Genomic DNA, 21,669 nt, shown 5'->3' with positions numbered 1-21,669 from the left:
CTGAACTTTGAGCAGTTAGAGTACATGCAGAAAGGGAGCTACTGCAAGGACTATGTCTTTTGTTCACAGCCCTCCCAGAGACTGCTTGCTCAGTCTCAGGAAACTGAAATTGAGGCCTGATCTCTGAGAGAAGACTGAGCAGCCTGTTATGGCGTCTGCTCAGTCCTTTCAATTGAGTTTTGGGAGGCAGGGAGGTCCCATCCATTCATGTTGTACCTCACCATTGTCACTCTTCTGGAGCCACTGTCCTGGGGTTCAGCGCCCTTTCACCTCTCCACAGCTGCCCCCAAGCTCCTAGACCCCCAAACTCCCCCAGGTTGCTCTTCCTGTGTCCCAACATGAACTTGCCCTTCTCCCTGGGGAAACATCTGTTTCATCCAGGAGCATCTCAGGAGGCAAGAGGGCTTGCCAGTCTCTGTGTCCAGAACGCCCTCGGATGCCCAGGAGTTGGTCACTACTTGGAATGTGGGACTGGGAAGAGGTGGGACCTTTAAGAGGTGGGGTCCGGTGGGAGGTCTTTAGGTCATTGAGAGTGCACTTGAAGGGGACAGTGGGTCCCAGCCCCTTCTTCTTCTTCTTCTCCTTCTTCTTCTTCTTCTTCTTCTTCTTCTTCTTCTTCTTCTTCTTCTTCTTCTTCTTCTTCTTCTTCTTCTTCTTCTTCTTCTTCTTTTATTTTCATGTTCTGACCATGATGTAAATGGTTTGGCCCACAGACTAAAATGTCCCAAGCTTATGAACCAAAACAAACCTTACAAAGTAGTCACTTCATAAGCTACCTTAGGTGTGTGTTCTAGTAACAGAAAACTGACTTACATGGGGCTAACATCTAAGTCACACCAAGGTCATTATGGCAGAGACACTCAGCTGCAACTTGAAGGGACTCCATTACATTCCCCAGACGAAAGGGTTTTTAGGCATCTTCTCCCGGGGTTGTTGAAGTTTCGTTGAAGGCAGAATGAAGCCTCAAGTAGTCTCTTGGCATGTTAAAAGGGCAAATCAATCCTTTAACTGACTTTTAAATCCCTAACAGGGCTTTTGGTGACAAGGTTTGTGGGCAGTTACACATTTCAGCCCTAAAGGGAAGTGAACCCCGATAAGAGAAGTGACTTGTCCCAGGTCAGGCTGTGGCAAAGCTGGGCCTTGTCACCAGGTCCTCTGATAGTGGGTCAATGCTCCTGTCCCCACCCCATAATATCTGAGTGTCTCAGATGTCATGATTCCATCTGGTGCCACCCGCCAAGCAGGGTCACCAGACCCACCCTCCTGGGGCCATAAATAACATTCTTCAGGCCCTGACACCTATGTTTACCCATACTCCTCTTGGGCGCCTGGCCCTTGGGAGTGGGTGGGGAAAGCTTCATAACATACGTCACCGCTTTCTCCCTGCTGTGAATGGTTTTTCTTCTGTTCATTTTTATGACTCAGTTACCACTGAGAACAAAAGGCAAGAATCGCTACGGAATTCACTGCATGTTTGTTTTTATTTAAATAAGTCAGGCAGGCCACCAGGAGGAGAGTTTCACATTCTAGTCCATGATGCAGACTCTGCACACAGGGCTGTCAGCTCTCAGAATGGGGCATCGGAGGATTATCTGTGGCCACAACGAGAACATCTGGGTCAATGACAAGGAGAGGCTGTGTCTGTGTGTGCACTCACTGGAGGCAGAACAGAATGTACCCCCAACCCCGCCAGACACACACACACACACACACACACACACACACACACACACACATGCATATTCTCCTGAGAACACATGTATATGCCAAGACCATTCAGACTGGGAAGATGTCCTGTACGATGTCGTCATGGGACAGGACACTGTGTCCAGGTACACGGGCACAAAAGGCAGCCTTCGTAGGACCCACCAGGAAGTGGAGAATGATGGTGAGCCACAGGAAGAATTCAAGCCCAAAATAGAGTGGAATTTGGTGACACGGACCTACTGTTTGCTTAGTAAGAAGCCGGTCCACAGCATGAGCAAGGCCGTGAAATAGCACCGTATCTCTGTCTTTAGGAATACCTAAGGAGTCTGTCCCTGCGTCCCCACAAGGACACAGGTCAAAGGATCTTGACGCTCTTAAGACACTGGAATATGTTATAAGCTCTGCCTCATACTTTTGAGCTGAGGCATGGGTCCACTGTTTCAGAGAATGTTTGGAGTCGGGAGGGAATGTGGTTACGCTCCGGAAACTCACCTCCTTCTGGCCGTCTACTTGAGCCACGCCGCCGCCAGATCTTCACAGACACCAGCCCTGGGCCCCGATTTTAGTGAGGTTCCCTTTCTTCCCATGTGTCAGGTTGGGAGGACCCATTTGGCTTCTTGGAGGTCTGGTCCCTACCCCTTTCTCTCCCTGCCTCAGAACCATTCCTCTGCCTTTGTGGTGGGACTAACAAGAGACTGCCTTGGGGGATGCTCCTGGCCTGCAAAGTCCAGGACCTCTCAAGGGACAAGCTCATGGTCATCTGAAACAGGCTCCAGTGTGGAAGAGGACAGAGGGATTTGGGGCATGGGACCAGACCATCTGCTGCTCCTAACTCTTCCTACCCCCTTATGGCTAGAGAGTTAATGGCTTTCAGTGGGTGCATTGACCGCCTGGGTGCCCTTGGATCTTTGGAGCTGGATCAGCAGTTGCCCATCACACCAGCAGGGCCATTTTCTCCATCTAGCCCTATGCTAAGGGCCCCTAAGCACGATTCTAACACATCACCCGAAAAGATGCCCGGTAGTTTTCCCCGACCCTGTCCCTCTCCAAACCGGAGGGTTTGCCCTGGATGCCTGGGCCTCACAGGAAGTTTCAAGGCTATGTCCACCCACCCCTCCACCCACCTGAGCTGCCCTGTTGCAGACATCTGAGCAAAGGCGATACAGCAGAGAGCCCTCATATTGTACTTCTGATCGATAATAGGCCCACAGAATCTCTTTAGCATCCTGGGCTTCCATGAGCTGGTCCTGTCTCATCTTCTGCGTGGTCCTCAGGTGTCCTGGTGTGTGTGTGTGTGGCATGAGAATCGTTCCTATTATTAATGTCACTATTATTTGTACTTCTTGACCAGGGTACAGTTTGGGGGTCCTGTTTCTTCCTTCCACAAGATAAAGTCAACTTGCAGTGCACACAACATTGTCCTGAGAAGTCCCAAAGGTCCATGGTGGGGGGATCTGTCCTCAGAGAGCTGAGACGCAGAGGCCTTGGCCCCTGGGACAGGGAGAAAGAAGGAAACTCCCAGCTCAGCCCCTCCCACCTCACATGTGGTGCAGAGAAGGGAACGTGGCCTGCATGGGGGGCATGGAGAGAGGATATCTGGAACCCTGAGCCTGCCCACAACACCCTGTCCCCACCAAGTACCAAGAACTGGTGTCCCTTCGTCTTCTACACACTTGTTCTCAGATTGTCAGAATCCAGAGCAGAGGGTCAACTGACTCTGAAGTCCACCTCTGCTTGGGACCCAGCAGCTGAGCAGGCAGATAACCCCCACCTATGGGGAGTGTCCTGCCACTGTCCCTTCCCCACATCAGAGCCCGCCTGCTTCCATGCTACACATCCAGTGTCTGTCCTACTCCATCACCAGCTCAGCCCTGGGCCCTGACAGGGCTAGATGCAGCAACTGTCCAGGAAAATCAGCGTGGCAACCAACCCCCCACTGCAGAAGTTCCAAGGCTAGCCTGGGGTCTATACCTCGGCTTGCACAGGGAGGAAAGAGCTTCTGCCCTGGGTAACCTAACTGCTTCGTCAAGAGGGCCCTGCACCCGCCTCCCTCCCCTGGGCCACATGGTTGGGCTTACAGGGGATTTTCAGACAACCAGTTCTGGGGCAGGCATACAGGCTGCTCTGGACACTCAGACCCTAGGCTGGGGCTTTAGGTGTTTTCTTTATAGAGTCTGACCTCTGAATCCATATGTAGCCCCACCTTGAACCTCTGGTCTCCAGCCTCTGTTTCCTGAGTGCCGTCACGCCGAGCTGATGTGCAGGGAACTTAAACCAGGCCTTCGTACACAAGAGGCAAACACTGTAGAATCTGGGCTATGGACCTAGGGCCCACGGCAGCTTCCGAGAGTCATTCCACATGGAGTTCACACAGAAAAGCAGTGAGGTCCCTGGGGGCTCTGAGTGACTCTGATTCTCCTAGGAGAGGTCCCCTCCTTCTGGTCTACCCCTTCACCAGGAGCCAAGGGCTCCCTGCCAGTATCAGCCTCAATCAGCACTGAACAGGGCTTCTACAGAAACAAAGCCCCAAACAGCCATAAAACAAAAACAGCACTAAGCCATAAATAACTTAGAAAACCCCAATAAAATACCCACCTATCTCGAGATGAGCATGCCTCTTCCCAGAGCCCTCAAGGAGACATTCCTTTCGGACACTAGCTGTAACCATGGCAACCTGAGGGCTGACCTGGGGCACCTAGGAGGGAAATGGCGGGCTGCTCAGGGAAGCTGAGTCCTGGTGAGACTTTCCCCTGCAGAGCACTCTGAACCTTTGCTGGCTCTTGATGAGGCCTGGCTGGAAACAGTAGGCCTATGAGCTGTCTTTTGCTTTCAGCAATGGAAGCTGGAGCCTGCTGGTTAGGCCTCAGGCGGCCTTCAAGGAGTGAGCAGGATGGGGTCTTTGGACTGCAGTCATGTGAAGGTAGGCCATGCCATCTCTAAATATTCTGCCTCCCAGCTGTGGCGTGTGGATGGATCGGAGGAGGTAGCCATGGCAACCCCAGATGCTCAGCGGTGGTTCACAGAGCCATCATTCCCTTCCAGCTCTGGGCAAAGTGTCCTTGTCCTTACATATGCTCTTGCACCACGGAACCCTAAAAATGTAATTTAGGGTTCCTGTTTAGATACGTGGTACAGAAAAAAAAAAAACCCAAAAACAAACAATAAAAAAACCCATTGTGGCCGGGCGGTGGTGGCGCATGCCTTTAATCCCAGCACTTGGGAGGCAGAACCAGACGAATCTCCGTGAGTTCGAGGCCAGCCTGGGCCACCAAGTGAGTTCCAGGAAAGGCGCAAAGGTACACAGAGAAACCCTGTCTCGAAAAATCAAAAACCAAAAAACCACTGTGAGCAAAAACAAAGACAATGGGAAACTTTTCTATATCAGTGTGTGTGTGTGTGTGTGTGTGTGTGTGTGTGTGTGTATGTGTGTGTGTGTGTGTGTCTGTGTGTGTGTGACTGTGTGTGTCTGTGTGTATGTGTGTGTGTGTGTGAGTCTGTGTGTGAGTGTGTGTGTGAGTGTGCGTGTGTGACTGTGTATGTGAGTGAGTGTGTGTGACTGTGAGTGTGAGTATGTATATGTGTGAGTGTGTGTGTGTGTGTGTGTGTGTGAGAGAGAGAGAGAGAGAGAGAGAGAGTTTAAGATGCTTTTCTGTCTCTCTCAATGCTGTACACACATGTATATCTTATTTTTCCTTATTTTTGTAGTGCTGGGATCAAACCCAGGGCCTTGGGCATGAGAGCTCTGCAAGGGCTTTACCACTGAGCCACACTCCCAGCCTTGCATGGCCTCTATGTGCACTCTCTGTGTCTTGTTCTACACAAGCTGATACCCATGAGGAACCAGAAAGGCTAATCAGACCATTTTGTATCTGTTGGTAAACAGCCGTTGTTCCCGCAGGAGCTTTCAGATGTCCCCTTCCTCATCCCAGGCTGCCCTCCTCCTGCCAAGGACTCAGTCGGATCCCCAGGCTCTTCTGACTCAGAGAGGAAAAGGTTAAACACTCAGTATAGGAGGAGATCTGAGTGACTGGAGAGGGCCGACGCCCTTCTGGTTGTTAAATATTTGGACTCTGGCCCACACAGCCTACAGGCCTTTGTGTGTTCCATGTATGTTTCTGTGACAGTGTGAGGCAGAGCCCGGGAAGTGTGCCCATCCATACACAAGAACCTGCTTGGGCCTGCTTGGGACACTGTAGGTCATAAGGTGTGTGGGAATGACCGGTACCACCAAGGAGACGGGGTATTGCTGTTCTCAGAGGAGCCCCCAAGGTCCTAGCTGTGGCTGTGTTGGGGAAACCACCTGGCCGGAGGCCTACAGCTACAGCCAGGGCCTATGTTCCCATCACCGCTGCCCATTTTGACTCTCGGCCAGGGCTGTGTCTCACTGCCAGGCCGGGTGTGCGGGAAGCAGGGCCAGCGTTTCTCGAGAAGGGATTCCCAGGGTCCCCGCGCATCCCCCACTACGTGACCCAGAAGGTGCCCCGCTCCTCCAGCAGGCTGATGGAGCGGTTGGTGAGCGAGGCGGCATCCCTGGCCAGCTTGTAGCCGAAGAGGCGCATGGCCGGGCCGCAGGCAGCCTGCACCACCTGTGCCAGCTTGAAGGGCATGCTGAAGCGCCACTTCTCGAACTGCTCCGAGGAGTTCTTCTGGGTGGAATAGACGTCGCTGCTGTCGCGGGCCGCTTGTGTGTTCTTTTGGATCCAGTCCTCCACCTGTGGAGTCAGGGGGATGCCCGCGAAGCTGTACATCTCTCTGGCCTTTTGCAGCGGCCTGCGCGCCACGTCCTCGTAGCGGACCAGCATGTAGCGACCACGCAGCCAGGCGGGCTGCTGCAAGCCCAGCTCTGCAGACAGGCGGATGCTCTCACAGTTGCCCCGCAACCGCTGCACTTCATCCTCGCTCAGCCGGTCCTGCCCCTCTGCCAGCCACTTCTTCCAGGTCTCGTACTTGCCCGCGAAGGCCACTATGCGTGAGGCCAGCACGGCCCGAGGGTCGCGCACTAGCTGGATGACTCGCAAGTCCAGCCTCGGGTCCTCGGCCAGCGGCTGCAGGAACTCCAGCTGCCGGATGCGCACGGCCTTGAGGGCCATGTGGTCCTTACGCCGGCAGGCCTCTGCCGCCAAGGTCACATTGAGGGGCCCGCAGCGACGGTTTCTGCAGTGGTACTTCTCGAAGACCTTCTTGACGAAGGGCGTGCACACTGGATCCTCGCAGAGCGAGCGGCTGGATCCCCGGCGGAACAGGAACTGAGTCAAGTGGTCCTCGGGCGGCGGGCTGATGAAGGGCTCCAGCACATACAGGTCACACAGCAACAGCTGCTTGAGGACATCCCGGTAGACCAGCGCCGAGCCCGCCGCGCTGGCGCCCCCCTGCTGGAAGAACACGGTCCGCTCGATGTGCCACAGCGGCTCGAAGAGGTAGAAGATGTTGCCCTGCTGGTTGAAGAACTCGCCCACGAACGAGGAGCCCGTGCGCGTGGTGGCCATGAGGAGCACGTGGCGCCGGTGCCCTGCTCCAGCCTGCTGGGAGGGCTTCTCCGCTGCAGCCTCCTCCGGCCCCTGGGCCTCCATCGCTGGCTCCACGCCCAGCTGCAGGCTGAGGTTGCGCAGTCGGCTCTGCAGCTCGGAGAAGGCGGCATCCAACTCGCTCAGGGACAAGAGAGATGCATTTTCCGATAAGAGCAAGGCTGGGTCGGTGCTGTTGGCATCTGCCACAAACTGAGGGATCTGCTTCAGCTTGTCCGAGACCCTGAGTGGGGGTAACGGGACAAACAACAAGGTCTGTGACTGATTTGGGAGGCCAGCCCCTGTGCTAGTCTAAATAGCCTTAGCTGGGTCTCTCCTGAGCAGGCCCAGAGGCTAAGGACTGAGTGTGGTTTCTTTGGCACAAACCCAGGAGTGACTCAGTGGAAATTAAAGCAGTTCATGATGGCTACACATGGGCCCACTTTCACTAAAGAACTCACTTTGCCCTCTGACAGGTCTGGCTTGTCTGGTACAAGTCAGAAGCAGTTTTCATGAGAGTTACAAGGTATGCAACAGGCACGAGCTGATGTATCTCCAGTCCTCAATCTACCCTTCTTGGCCTAGGCAGGGCTTTGAATCCGGGAGGTCAGGACTAAGAAAGGGTTCTGTGTCTAGCAGGTCCATTTCACGCAGCAATACACTACCAAGTCAGGGAGCATGTAGCCTGTTGAGGGTCACTCCCATGGAGCTGAATGATACACCATCTGGGCAGTTGCCCATGTTGGTACTGCCCACCTGAGTGGCCATAGCCGAGACCTGCTTGGCCGGGAGGTGATGGCACACACCTTTAATCCCAGCATTTGGGAGGCAGAGCCAGGAGGATTTCTGTGAGTTTGAGGCCAGCCTGGTCTACATAGCGAGATCCAGGACAGGCACCAAAAACTACACAGAGAAACCCTGTCTCAAACAAACAAACAAACAAACAAACACAAACTTGGTCATAATAGCAAAGACCAAACAGTGGCTATGTGGCAGGCCATGGGCAAAATGTGGTTACTTTTTCGAATTACTCTCTCCACAAGGTGGCATCACCAGTCACAGATTATGGAGAACCACCTCGCCAAAGCGAAGTCTCTCGCCTAAGCTCTTGCAGCTGGGAAGGGACCATATGGGGGTGGGGGAGGTGCCAGTCTAGGCTGCCCAGGTCTCAGTACTGTACACAGGACATCAGCCTAAGACACAGGAGGAGCCTGGTGACCACAAGCAGAAGGGACGTGCTTCTTGATCTCCCGAAAACTCTGATGTCACCTCTGTCCTCAGGCCGCTCGCCTTGATAAAGGAGACACGTGGTGGAGCTCCTTACCTGGATATGATTTTATTTTCCTTTTCAATGAAGACAAAAACTATGACCACAAATGCCAGGAACAGGGCGTATTTGCCCCGAATCTTCAGGCTGTGTACAAAGTCCTGGGGCAAAGTGAATCCTTTCTCCATGGGGAGAGGCAGAGCCATAGGGCCTCCTCAGGCTGGCTGTGGCACTCAGCTCAGGGGCATGGCTTGGCACCCAACTCGTCCTCTTCAGGTGGGGGACACCCTCATCCTGTGGAGAGACAGATACTCAGGACATCCTTGTCTGTAAACAGGGAACAGAGATGTCTTCCCACCAACTTTTGAGGAGAGAACCCAGGTCCACTCTCAGAACCAGACTTGGGGTGATCTCACCTCTCTTTTGAGACAGGCCCTCTCTACGTAGTCCAGGCTGGTCTGCACCTCTTTATCCATCTGCCTCAACCTCCTAAGAGCTGGGATTGCAGGTGTACTCCACCACACCTGGTTGGGGGTTTCTTTAATAGGTCATTTAAAGGTCAGAGGCCAGCACTCTGGAGGGAAGGCGGGAAGGTCAGGAGTTCGAGGCCTGCTTCAACTACACAGTGCCTTTGAGACCAGCCTTTTGATTCTGCCTCAAAACAAACACCAAAAATTAGGGGCTGGAGAGCTGGCTCAATGATGAAGAACACTTGATGTTCTTGCAGAGGACCCAGGTTCAGTTCCCAGCACCCCTAAGGCAGTTCACATCCATCTATAACTCCAGTTCCAAGGGATGTGATGTCCTCTTTGCTTCCATGGCCACAGCATGTATATGGTGCACAGACAGACAAGCAGGCAGAACACTCACACATAAAATAAATCTTAAAAAGTCCCCTGGTAAACAAACAAACAAAAACAAAACAAAACAAAAAACAACAAACAAAAAAACAACACAGCTTCCAGCAGCTGTTACACTATCCAATCAACTTCGCCTGCTTTCCCTTAAAAACAAACAAACCAGCAGTAAAACACCCAACATGCTAACAAGGAGCCAAGATGTGGTAATACAGACCTGTAATCCCAGCACCTAGGAAGCTGAGGAAGGAACTTTTTTTTTTTTTTTTTTTTTTTTTAATTCAATGCTCGCTTGAGCTACAGAGTTCTGCTGGACTAGCCAACTGCATAACGAGACCTGAATGAACAAAGGAATGATAGACCCTTTTGTCTACCCCATTTCCCCGAGTTTCTCTGTTGACCTCACAGGCTAAAAGCATGCACAGTCAAGCATCACAGGGGCCGTCTAGACAAAGGAGAGCTCAAGCCACCGGTCCCCACAGATATCACCAAGCTGTGGAGCTGCAGAGTCCTGACCCGTGAATGACGTCACGGCTGCCAGCGTCGCATGCTGTGGTGATACCCATGTAAACTAACGTGCTGAGCTACCTGCCGTGCCAAAGTGGAACACAGGACTGTGGCTCAGCTGGGACAGTGCTGACCTAATGTGCACAAAGGCCTGGGTTCGATCTCTAGCACTGAGTAAAACCAGAAGTGGTGGCCCATAACCTGTCATCCCAGCATCCAGGAGCTGGAGGCAGGAGGGTCGGAAGTTCAAGGTTATCTTCAGCTACATGACACACAGGACGCTGTGCTGGGATATAGCCTGTTGGTCTTGTGTTTCCGAGCGTCTCTGGGCTGCACCAAGAGGTCAAAAGGAGTTGAGGATTGTGGCCCAGTGGCAGAGCACTATGGTAAGGTTTCATTATAAAGGGCATGAGCAGGGGACATGACCCAGCTGTCCTCTCACTCTGGGGTCTAACACCCTTGACAAGATTTACAAACTGACTGGACTTAATGCCTGTAAGTCTGTAATCCCAGCTACTCAGTTGGGGGGGGGGCAAGAGGATTGCATGTTCAAGGCCTGTCCGGGCAACTTGGTAAGACCACCTCTCCAAAAAACAAAAAGTAAAAAGAGGACAAGAAATGAAGCCCAGTGACAAAGTGAGTGTCTGGCATGCTGGAGCCCCAGGTTCGATCCCAGGCACAAACAGAAACACAGTCAGGCTTAGGAGTTGGATGGCTCTGATGACAAGCATCTAGCCCTGTCTTTCCCCCTTTTCCAGGGCCTTTTTCTACTTTGGAGTTGCTGACCCAGCCTCCTCACCCTCACGGCAATGCAGGGTTGCTAGGAGCTTTCTGGCACTGCCAGGAAGAAGGAAGGCCCACAGGAGCAGAAATGAACAGACTGGCTGAAATGAGCAGAAATGAACAGGCTGGCGGTTCCTTCGCCCACCCCTGGCAGGCTGTGCCCTATGTAGCCTTGAAGGCCCAACGGCCAGGTGGCTGGCCAGGAGAGGGAAGGATGTAGGATTTGGGGGTTAGTTAAGAGGACCCCAAAGCCAGGAGTTCACAGGGTCATGAGGGGGAGAAAGCGAGCCCAGACTGGGACTCACTCAGCAAAGACCCGGACAGAGCTTGCCCTGCAGGATGCTCCATGTAAGAAGAGGGTTGTAAAAGGGATGACATGTTATGCCACCTCCCTTCTGGGGTTGATAAGCACATTTGGGTCCTGTGTCCTTACGAGGCTGGAAGCCTTTGTCGTCTCCTCTCTTGTTGGCCTTCCCAGCATCTCCTTCTCCATGGCTCTCAACTCTCACATCTCCCTGCCAAGGTGCCGCTACACACCATCCCTCCCGTGTGTCAGGGACAGTGGTGAAAGATGCCAGGACCCCATGCCCAGCCCAGCTCTGCCTGGGCACAGCTGATGATGGGACAGCATCCTCTACCCAGATGGACCAGCTCTCTGCCCGCTGGGTACAAACAGGAACAGTAAGAGATGGAGTGCGGAGTTCCTCCATAGTGGCTCCCATTTGGTGAGGGCCATTGTGCGCCAGGCCCTAGTGATGTTGGGAGTCTCCTGAGGGAGCAGAACCCAGCCTTGCCGCGTGGGCGATGGCAGTGGGTATCGGCTGGGACACATTCTCATTCACCACTCACGCCAATCAGCCACACAGTTCTCAAGAGCATCATCCTCCTGCCTCATACCTTCTCCTGGCCATTGTCTTTCAGCCCTCTCCTTCTGCAATGTTTTTTTCCCCCTCGCTTAAATAACACCCTGGGAGCGTCCTCAGTCACCTCCAGTGAGAGGGTGGCCCTTGCGGCATTTCATCCTGGGGGCCGCGCTGCCTGCCCCTCCCTCCAGCCCATCTCTCTTCCCCCCCCCAGCCCTCTGGCCATTCTCTGTTGAAGCGTCCTCTGGGGTGCCTGGGCGCACTCTTCCTTCACTCTTTACTCTCTCCTTAGGCAGCCCCCATTCCAGCATCCCTCTCCTCTCTTCTGGACCCTGAGCACGGCTCTGTCTTCCAGTTCATTTCCGGTCCACATTCCTCTCTCAGACTCTGCCCGCCTCCGACACACGGGGGCGCCTAGGAGCACCCGGACACACCTGGGTGGACACAGCTGAGAAGTGGCGAGCATCTCAGACACCCAGCCCAGTACTCGGGGTAACTCTAGCTGCTGAAAACCCTCTGTGCACAACTCAGAGCAGAACACTAGCCCCCCCGCCCCCCCCCGAGGCCCTGAGGATGGGAGCCACATCTCAGTCTCAGCCTGCGAGCGCACCATCTGGACCCAGCCCTTCCTGCTACTCCCCACCTGGGGGCGCATCCTATCTGGTCTCTTCAACGGTGTTCGTTCTTAATGTGTGCCCCAAGACCATTCTTCTTCCTCCAACATGGCCCAGAGAAGCAAAAAACCCTATTCCTTCTCGGCTGACTTAGCATCCGGGACTCGCTGCAACGATCCCTCATACAAGTCTTTACCTGCCGCCGCCCCCCCCCCCGGACCCCCTCCAACACTCTCCGTTTTTTCATATGCTTTCTTTCTTTCCGGGATGCAAACATTCTATTTCCACTGAGATGTCTCCAGTGACCTTTGTGTTCCGGGTGAGGCTGGACAGAGAGACAGAAGAGCCAAGACAGCAGTGTGGGAAGAGGAAGGAGTTCCTTCCCCACGGGATCTAGTTGAGGGTTCTCATTCACGCCGTTGACAAAAATCAGTAAAGACTGCTACAGGCTCAAGACTCATTTTTCTAAGATATCTCAAAAGAGGAGTTTTAAACAACAAACGAGCCACACTTGATTAGAAACACAGGACTGAAGACCTTTGCAACTTGATCGCCACAGACCCAAGGAATGCACTTCAGTTACATCTTACGATCACGTTTCATTTACAAATGAAAATTGTTTAAAAAAAAAAAAAAGCCTGCCAGGCATGGCAGTGCACGCCTTTAATCCTAGCACTTGAGAGGCAGAGGCAAGTGGATCTCTGAGTTCGAGGCTAGACTGAGCTACCAGAGCTAGTTCCAGGACAGCCAGGGCTACACAGAGAAATCCTGTCTTGAAAAGTCAGAAGAAGGAGGAGGAGGAGGAGGGAGGAGGAAAAAGAGGGAGAAGGAGGAGGAGAAGAAAAGAAAAGAAAGAAATATAAAGAGAAAGAAAAGAAAAATCTATCTTTTGGACATAAACCTATGAAATCACACTAACTATTGATAAGGCACTTGAACCCAGTCTCTTTCTGACCACCCATGCTTAGATTTAATGTGGGCACTCACATGTTTTTTCACATCTCCATAATAAACCTTGTTCTGTTCCCCACAGATTTGTCCTGAAATTATTTTTCTGAAGTGTAGTCAATATCCAAGTTTCACCCTAGTGGAGGTCTCTGGGGAAGGGGAGGGGAATGAATGGATTGATGGATGGATGGATGGATGGATGGATGGATGGATGGATGGATGCCCATCCAACAATGTAGGATGCTACAGTGTAGGATGCAGTGTTGGATGGATGGATGAGTGGATGGATGGATGGATGGATGAGTGGATGGATGGATGGATGGATGGATGGATGGATGGATGCCCATCCAACAATGTAGGATGTTACAGTGTAGGATACAGTGTTGGATGCCCATCCAACAGTGTAGGATACAGTGTTGGATGCCCATCCAACAATGTAGGATGCAACAATGTAGGATACAGTGTTGGATGCCCCTCCAACAATGTAGGATGCAACAATGTAGGATGGCCCAGTGTAGGATGCTTAGACATTCTATGTTGACAGACAGACAGTACCAGTGGAAAGAAGAATGCTCACTAGTTCCATGCATGAGTGAACCGTGTGGGAGAGAACACACTGGGCATGTGCAGTGGGCATGTGCTAGGATGCGGGGTAGGTGGGACCAAGGGCAAACCGTCACATTTCAGTCTTGCATCCTCATTTCTTGGGGGACTTTCGGCTCAGGACTCTAACAGCTGTGTGTTTATGAGGGAAAGCCCCCATGGCAACCGGTGGTTCAGAAAGGGAGGGAGACAGTTGAGGTGGGCGAGCCTTGCCAAGCAGGGCACCAGCTTCTCTCTCCTCAGGGGTCTTTCCACTCAGGCATCTCCCATGACTTGGCAAACGGCCTCACTGGAGAACTGGTTCCTCACTGGATGGCCTTCAGCCAGGCTCTTTACTGAGATCCCTGACGGGTTGCAGTCCAGCCCTGCCTCTGTCCTTCGGGAGGGGTCCCAGCAAGGAGGCTGAGAGGGAAGTTCCGATAAGAGACTGTGCTTTGCCAGACATTGCATCCGGCGCCAAAACTCCACTTGGGACCCAGAGCACGGCAGAGACAGCCTCAGCTGTTACATGCCTGTAGGCACAGCTTTTCCAAGTAGAAGAAAGGGGCCCCGCAGGCCAAGAGGAAGGATTGGCCCCTGTGAGAAAGTTGTGAGTCCACTTATAGAGGCCAAAGGCTGATCCCTCTGTGTGGCCCAATTGGAAGCAGGCTTCTGTGAGAACTGTCCCTGAATCCCTAGAGAGTAGAGATAAGGGGTGGGTGCTGGGACTCTGCCAATCCACTGGTCAATCAGGATGGGGAAAAGAAATACTCAAGTTACCTGTTTCGGATCAGCTGGGTTTGACCATGCACCTGACCTGTCCAGGCTAGACTCTATTTCACACGGAAGCATCTAGAGATGGCTTGGGAAGGGCACATCCCTCCCTAGCCTGCCCCGGGATCATGACTTTAGTTCTGACAGAACAGTGCATGGATGTCCGTTGGTGGCAAAGTGGGTGAAGGAAGAAGAGGAAGAATGAGAGGGTGAGGATATGAGGCGTGGTGACTGGTGCCCAGGCTGCCTTCAGCCGCACAGCAGGCAGTCTGGGGAGCAGTCTGCTCTATTCGAAACTAGCCCTGGACTCCAGCCAGGCAAAGCAGTGAAATGTTCCACTAGAGGGAATCAGCGGCCACCCCTGGGGCTCAGAGTGCTGAGGCCGCTACAGAGATGCTGTTGACAATTCTCATACCTTTCGATGGTGCTAATTGTTTGACAGTCACGTGCTCGCCTCCCTTTGAAAAATTTTGAACTTCAATAAAGGCATGGAGGAGCATCCGAGGAGTGGTATGAGAAATACAGGGACTGGGATGGGGATATAGCTCAGCTGGTAGGGTGCTGCTTATCTAACATGTATGAAGCCCTGGGTTCCATCCATAGCGCCCCCATACAACTGGGCATTTGTGGCACACGCATGCGATCCTAGCACTCAGAAAGTGGAGGCAGGAGGATCAAACGTTCAAGATTATCAGGCTGCATAATGAATTTGAGGCTGGCCCGCAATATAGGAGACTTTATAAACAAAACAAAAACAACCAACCAAACAAAACAGAGGCCGAGTGCGGTGACGCCATTGGTAGCTCTTGCTACCCAGGAGGCGGAGGCAGAAGGATCACTTCTGTCTGTGCACAGAGCATCCGTCTGGAAAGACAGAAGGGTTTCTGACAAAGGATGGTGGTGGTGGTGGGGTGACTGCACTTAGTGCCAGGAAACTGGGCATTTAAAGTGGCGGTTGTTTGTTTGAGAGGATTTATCTGTTTTATTTTATTTATGTGCATGAATGTTTTGCTCACGTATATGTATGCGCATCGGGTGCATGCCTAGTACCTGCAGAGGTCAGAAGAGAGTGTCATCATCCCTGGAACTGGAGTTACAGGTGGTTGTGGGGTGCTGTGTGGGTAGTAATGACTGAATCCGGGCCCTACAAGAGCAGCCAGTGCTTCTCCTCCAGCCCCTTCAAGGGGTGAGTTTTAGGTTATGCCATGCACGTTTTGTTCGGCTAAATAAACCTATGGGCAAAGGCATAAGAAGAACTGAGGACTCTGGGAGGGTCCCTACTCTTTCCTTGGATGGTGACCGTGGCTTCTGATGCCCTATAGCAGTAAGCACAGCTCCTGGCCTGTGGCAGCAATCAATAAATATCTGTGGAATGAATGCATGGACGTGTGTAGTGTATGGAATGTCAGCTCTTGCTTTTGGTGTTCATCCTTTCTCCCCAGCGTGGACAGAGTACTGGGCACCTATATGATGCTTGGTTTGGAACTGGGGGTGTAGCTCAGTTGGCAGAGTGCCTAGTGTGCATAAAGCCCTGGGTTCGACCCCTGGCACCTCATAAAACCAGGTGTGGTGGTGCACAGCTACAATTTTTTTTAGCACTTGGGTGGTAGAGGCAGGAGGATTAGAAATTGAAAGTCATCCTCCTCGGCATAGTGAATTGAAACCCAGCCTGGGCTACATGAAATGCTGTTTTTAAAAAAGAACTTGATTTAACTCTCCTGCAAGGAGAATATTGGTATAAAGCTCAGTGGAAGATGCTCATATTAGGTCACTGAAACAGGGACCTAAGGGTCTACCAGTGGCCACAACTACAGCCATTTATCTTTGTTTCTTTGGTTGGTTTTTGTTTTATTTTGGTTTTGTTTTTTAAAGAGTCATAGTGAATGTCATCTGTCATCCTAGCACCCAAGAGACTGAGGCAGGAGGATTTTTGTGAATTTAAGGCCAGCCGAGGCTACATGGTAAGATTCTATCTTAGAGCAAATATCATGAGCTCGTTCTCTCTCTCTCTCTCTCTCTCTCTCTCTCTCTCTCTCTCTCTCTCTCTCTCACACACACACACACACACACACACACACACACAGAGTGCTGTGATGCTGTGGGGGTGCTTTGGGATTCTTGCTTTTGTTTGCTATCTTCTGGGTGCAGAGCCAGTCCACTAAAGGTGACCCGGAAGGTGACCTGGAAGGCAGAGCTCATTTGCTTTCCCAGCTGTAGACATTTCCCTCTGGTTAGCAAACAGAGCTTTCCCATCCTTGAGCTCGGCATCCTGCTGCAGGACACTCTGCCATGACACCAGACCAAATTCCAACGGTCCTCTTGCTCCTGTGTGCAAACCTTCCATCCGAGAACATACACTCTCCATACTCAGCTCAAAGCTTTTAAGACTATAAGGCCCACACCATCACACTAACCTCAAGGTTAAGAACGGTCAAAAAGGGTTGGGGATTTAGCTCAGTGGTAGAATGCTTGCTTAGCAAGTGCAAGGCCCTGGGATGGATCCTCAGCTCCAAAAAAAAAAAAAAAAAAAAAAAAAAAAACCAGTCAAAGCCCAGAAGTTTGCAAAAGTTGGGGCAGACACCAGTGGACACGAGGCTCACTTTATCCCTCTCCTTATCCTTACCCACTTCTGGCCCTCACTTGGTACACGGTTCCCTGAAGGAGAGAGGGGGTGGACAGAGCGCCTCAGAACTGCAAGGAAGATTCTTGCCAAGCCAGGCCGCAGGACAGCTGGCAAAGATCTCGACACGGCTAATTTTACATTGCCACTCACATGCCTTTATATGCTGTTATGAATAACAGCCAACATTTTTTAAAAGTCTTGAGGCTTTCCCACAAATGGATTTTTGGGTTTTGGGGAAATTTGGGGGCAAAGCCACTGGGGTGTGTCCTGATCATGAACACAATCTGCTCTGAATATTACAGCAGAGAACCGTGGTGTGGTGTGCAGCGTCTAGAGAAAAGCATGGGAGGGCAAATTGGAGGCGCGCCTGTATTAGTCAGGATTCTCTAGAGGAACAGAACATACATACATACATACAATATGTATGTAATATGTATGTATGTATGTATGTTGTATGTATGTATGTATGGGGTTTATATTAAAGTGGCTTACAGGCGGTCCAGCTCATCCAACAATGGCTGCCTACCAACGGAAAGTCCAAGAATCCAGTAGTTGTTCAGCCCACAAGCCTGGATGTCTCAGCTGGTCTTCAGCACACACTGAAATCCTTGAAGTCTCTGATGCCAGCGAAGGAACAGACTTGTCAGTGAGAGCGAGAGCAAGCAGGCAAGGAGCAAGAGCTTCCTCCTTCCATGTCCTTTACATACCCTGCCACCGGAAAGGTGTGGCCCAGACTAAAGATGGAGCTTCCTGCCTCAAAAGATCCAGATTAAAGGTGGGTCTTCCCCCTTCAAATTATTTAATTAAAACAAATCCCTCACAAGTGTTCGCTTGGGTTTTAGTTGATTCCAGATGTAGTCAAGTTGACAACCAAGAATAGCCATCACAGTTCCTGCTCGATGCCATTTCTTGGAATAGTCAGCAAAGAACGAGACATCCTGGAGAACTCTGTGAGGGAAGTTCCAGGAGACCCACCGACACAGCTGCAGCATTCACCCAGTGCCTGTGAATCCCCATGGCCCTGCTTTGAGGCAGTGAAGTGAAGACCACGTGGCTGGCTCTGGTCTGTGGGATATGGGCGAATGTGATGCAGGCCACTTCAAGGCCTGGTCCTCAAAATAATTCCACACATTGCCCAGAGACTGTGTTAAATGGTCAGCCACATGTTTGGATGGGCTTAGTTCAAGATGGAAGCAGCTGGATTCACGCTGTTGTGGGAGAGCCAAATGTGATATGTGAGAAAGACAAGCTTTTGCTGTGTCAAGGTACTCAGATTTAGGGTCTGATTGTTTCAGCAGCAGACCCTGTCCCTTTCCTGGCTAATACAATGCTGGTGGGGGTATCCTTCTGGAAGAACTGTTTGGCCAAAACAATATTATTTATACTATTATTATTGTAGTTTATTTATTATTATTATTATTATTATTATTGTTGTTGTTGTTGTTGTTGTTATTTTCTGAGACAAGGTTTCTCTGTGTAGCTTTGTGCCTTCTTGGAACTAACTCTGTAGCCCAGGCTGGCCTCGAACTCACAGAGATCCACCTGCCTCTGCCTCCCGAGTGCTGGAATTAAAGGCGTGTGCCGCCGCCGCCGCCGCCGCCGCCGCCGCCGCCGCCGCCGCCGCCGCTGCCACCACCACCCCCCCCCGGCAGTTTATTATTATTATTATTATTATTATTATTATTATTATTATTATTATTATGAGCTAGGGTCTCATATATGTATTCCAGGCTGACTTAAAACTAGAAATACAGCTAAGGATGATCTTGAACTTCTAATCTTCTTGCTTCCACCTCCTAAGTGCTACGATTCCAACTGTGAGGCACCATACTCATTTTATTAGTTTGTTGTGCTGCATATCTGTTTTAGTTAGGGTTTCTATTGCTGGGCAGAGACACCATGACCACGGCAACTCTTATAAACAAAAACATTCCATTGGAGCTGGCTTCCAGTTCAGAGGGTTAGTTCATTATCTTCATGACAGGAAGCATGGTGGCGTGCAGGCAGACATGATGCTGGAGAGGTAGCTGGGAATTCTGTCTCTATATCTCCAGGTAGCAGGAAGTGACAGTGACACACTGGCCAGGCTTGAGCTTCTGAGACCTCAAAGCCCACCCCTAGTGACACACCTACTCCAGCAAGGACACACAGTGCCGGCCCCTAAGAGCATATGGGGCCACTTTCATTCAAACTACCACAGCATCTTGAGTACCTTTTTGTTATCATGAAGAGACACTGTGACCAAGGCAACTTATAAAAGAAAAGTGCTTAATTTGGGAGCTTGCTTACAGGTTCAGAGTTCATAAACATCATGGCCAGGAGCGTGGCAGCAGGCAGGCATGGTGTGGAGTATCTGAGAGCTCACATTTTATCTGAAAGTTGGAGACAGAGAGGGAGAGTCTGACTGGGAATGGCGTACCTCTTTCAACAAGGCCCCCCCAAATTTCACCAACTGTAGGCAAAACATCCGGATATATGAGTCTTTGGGAGCTGTATTCATTCAAACCACCACACTGAGTATTAAATCCAGGGCTCCACGAATGTTAGGCAAGCACTCTTTCAGCTGAGCTACATCCCCAATCCCTATTATTATTATTATTATTATTATTATTATTATTATTTTATGTTTTCTTTTCTTTCTTTCTTTTTTTTTTTTTTTTTGAGACAGGGTTTCTCTGTGTAGCTTTGCGCCTCTCCTGGAACTCACTTGGTAGCCCAGGCTGGCCTCGAACTCACAGAGATCCGCCTGGCTCTGCCTCTCGAGTGCTGGGATTAAAGGCGTGTGCCACCACTGCCCGGCCCTATTATTTCTTAAGACAGTGTCTCACTATACAGCCCAGGGTGATCTTGAGTGCCACAGTTCAGAATATAGATACTCTTCGCTGTAGCTTAAATGTTGGTGTCCCTCCAAAATTCTCACGTTGAAGCTGGATTCCTGGTGTGCCAGGGCGAGAGGTGACACCTTCAGAAAGCAACTCGAGTGTCTAGGTCCAGAAGGCAGCATCCTTGTGAGTAAAACTAGTGTCCTTGTAAAAGAGGTGTGAGGGAACTTAGTCACCTCTTCCACTATGTGAGGATATGGCATGAAGGTGTCATCTTGGATGTTAGAGAATGAGCCCTTTACTACTCCCTGGATGTGCTGGCACTTGGATTTTCCAGAACCATGTTTGACAACTTTCTGTTATTTGTAAATCTCCCAAGCAATGACACTATGTTGGCTGCTCCACCAGACTAAGATGCTCTCTGGCCCAGAAATTCCTGGTCTAGGAATTAACTTACAGCCACACTCGTACAGGTGACAATAAGGATACACGTGACAAGAAACACCTTGCAATTGTGAAAGGCTCACTGATGCCTTTACACATGTTAGTGCCCTCTCTAATGCCCTCCTTCTTTGTCGGTTCTGGAGCTTTTCACAGTTTTCTTCATTAGCAACTTTTCAACCAGAACTGTGTCTATGCAACGGCCATATTGAAGGTGCACATGCTCGGGAGGCCCATGGAGGGAGGAGGGCAAGGGCTGGCCTTCTGTGGGGACACGGCTCTTCTTTTTCTGTTCCTCACCTCCACAGAGACAGCTCTGCTATAGGATTTTGAGGTAACTGCTCTGATGGTCAATTTTGATTGACAGCTTGGTGGAGGGAGGGATTTGGAGACACCAGGTCCGTGAAGGATTTTCCAGATTATGTTAATTGAGGTGGGAAGTCCTACCCTATAGGCTGGTAACACCATTCCGTGGGAGTCCTGACTAAATACAAAGAAGTAAGTGACTCAGGCCTGGTGGCTCATGGCTTTAATCCCAGCACTCAGGAGGAGGCAGAGGCTAAAGGATCTCTGTGAAATTGAGGCCAGCCTGGTCTACATAATGAGTTCCAAGATGGCTCTGGCTATATAATGAGACCCTGTCTTTAAAAAACAGGAAGGAGAAAGTGAGTTAAGCGTGAAGATTCATCACTTTCTGCTTCTTGACTGCAGATGCAAAAAGACCACAGTGACCAACCGTCTCCCGCTCCTGCTGCGCCTTCCCTGCGAGGACAGACTGACCCTGGGATTGTAAACACAGACAACCTCCCCGCTTCCTTTGGTTGCCTCTGTCAGACATTTTGTCTCTGCAGTGAGACAAGTAACCGACAACAGAGTTGCCCTGAGAACTGGTAAAGTGTGTATGAGGCTCTCAGTGGAGAGGAACCTGTAACCACTCGGTTGTTATTGCTGGTCTAGACAAATGTCAGCCAGAGCCTGTCTGTCCTATGGCACCATTAGCTTGCATTCCTTGGTGTATGTCTCCTAGCTGGGCAATTTATTGAAGGAGACAGACACTAGCCGACTCACTCTGGCTATTCCTAACCAGTCCAAACAATCTTTATATAACTGTAGCAGTTACTATTTCTGGTCAAGGGCTCGATGTTATTATTTCTACCATTATTTTGGTCCAGATACCGCTGGACATACACATGGCTCTAGCCAGACAGTTTAAAGCTTCTCAGCTAGGAGGGCAAGTTGATTTCAACTCCTCACTGAGGCTGATTGGTGAGAAAAGGTTTCCTGTAATGCTGAATTTGAACAGGGACATCCCATTGGGAGAAGGGAACTGGGATTGATTAGTGATGTCTGCACAGGTGGAGGAGATGCATCATTGGT

At 51.0% G+C, this 21,669-nt stretch overlaps 1 protein-coding gene across 2 annotated transcripts in view; it reads right to left on the bottom strand.

The window, feature by feature from the left end:
- Positions 1-1,462: 1,462 nt before the first annotated feature.
- Chst3 (carbohydrate sulfotransferase 3) overlaps positions 1,463-21,669 on the bottom strand; it is a 38,833-nt gene continuing 18,626 nt past the window's right edge. The window contains exons 2-4 of one of the 2 annotated variants that reach the window (XM_076557197.1): positions 19,319-19,401; positions 8,536-8,772; positions 1,463-7,455 (exon numbers count right to left, since the gene is read on the bottom strand). In XM_076557197.1, the coding sequence (XP_076413312.1) occupies positions 6,168-7,455; positions 8,536-8,684 (1,437 nt within the window). In that variant the 5' untranslated portion in view covers positions 8,685-8,772; positions 19,319-19,401 and the 3' untranslated portion in view covers positions 1,463-6,167. The remainder of the gene's footprint in view (positions 7,456-8,535; positions 8,773-19,318; positions 19,402-21,669) is intronic. The other variant, XM_006972686.4, reaches the window with a different exon arrangement.

Source organism: Peromyscus maniculatus, chromosome 21 (assembly GCF_049852395.1).
Source record: "Peromyscus maniculatus bairdii isolate BWxNUB_F1_BW_parent chromosome 21, HU_Pman_BW_mat_3.1, whole genome shotgun sequence".
Taxonomy (NCBI): Eukaryota; Metazoa; Chordata; class Mammalia; order Rodentia; family Cricetidae; genus Peromyscus; species Peromyscus maniculatus.
This window is presented reverse-complemented; position numbering and strand designations above follow the sequence as displayed.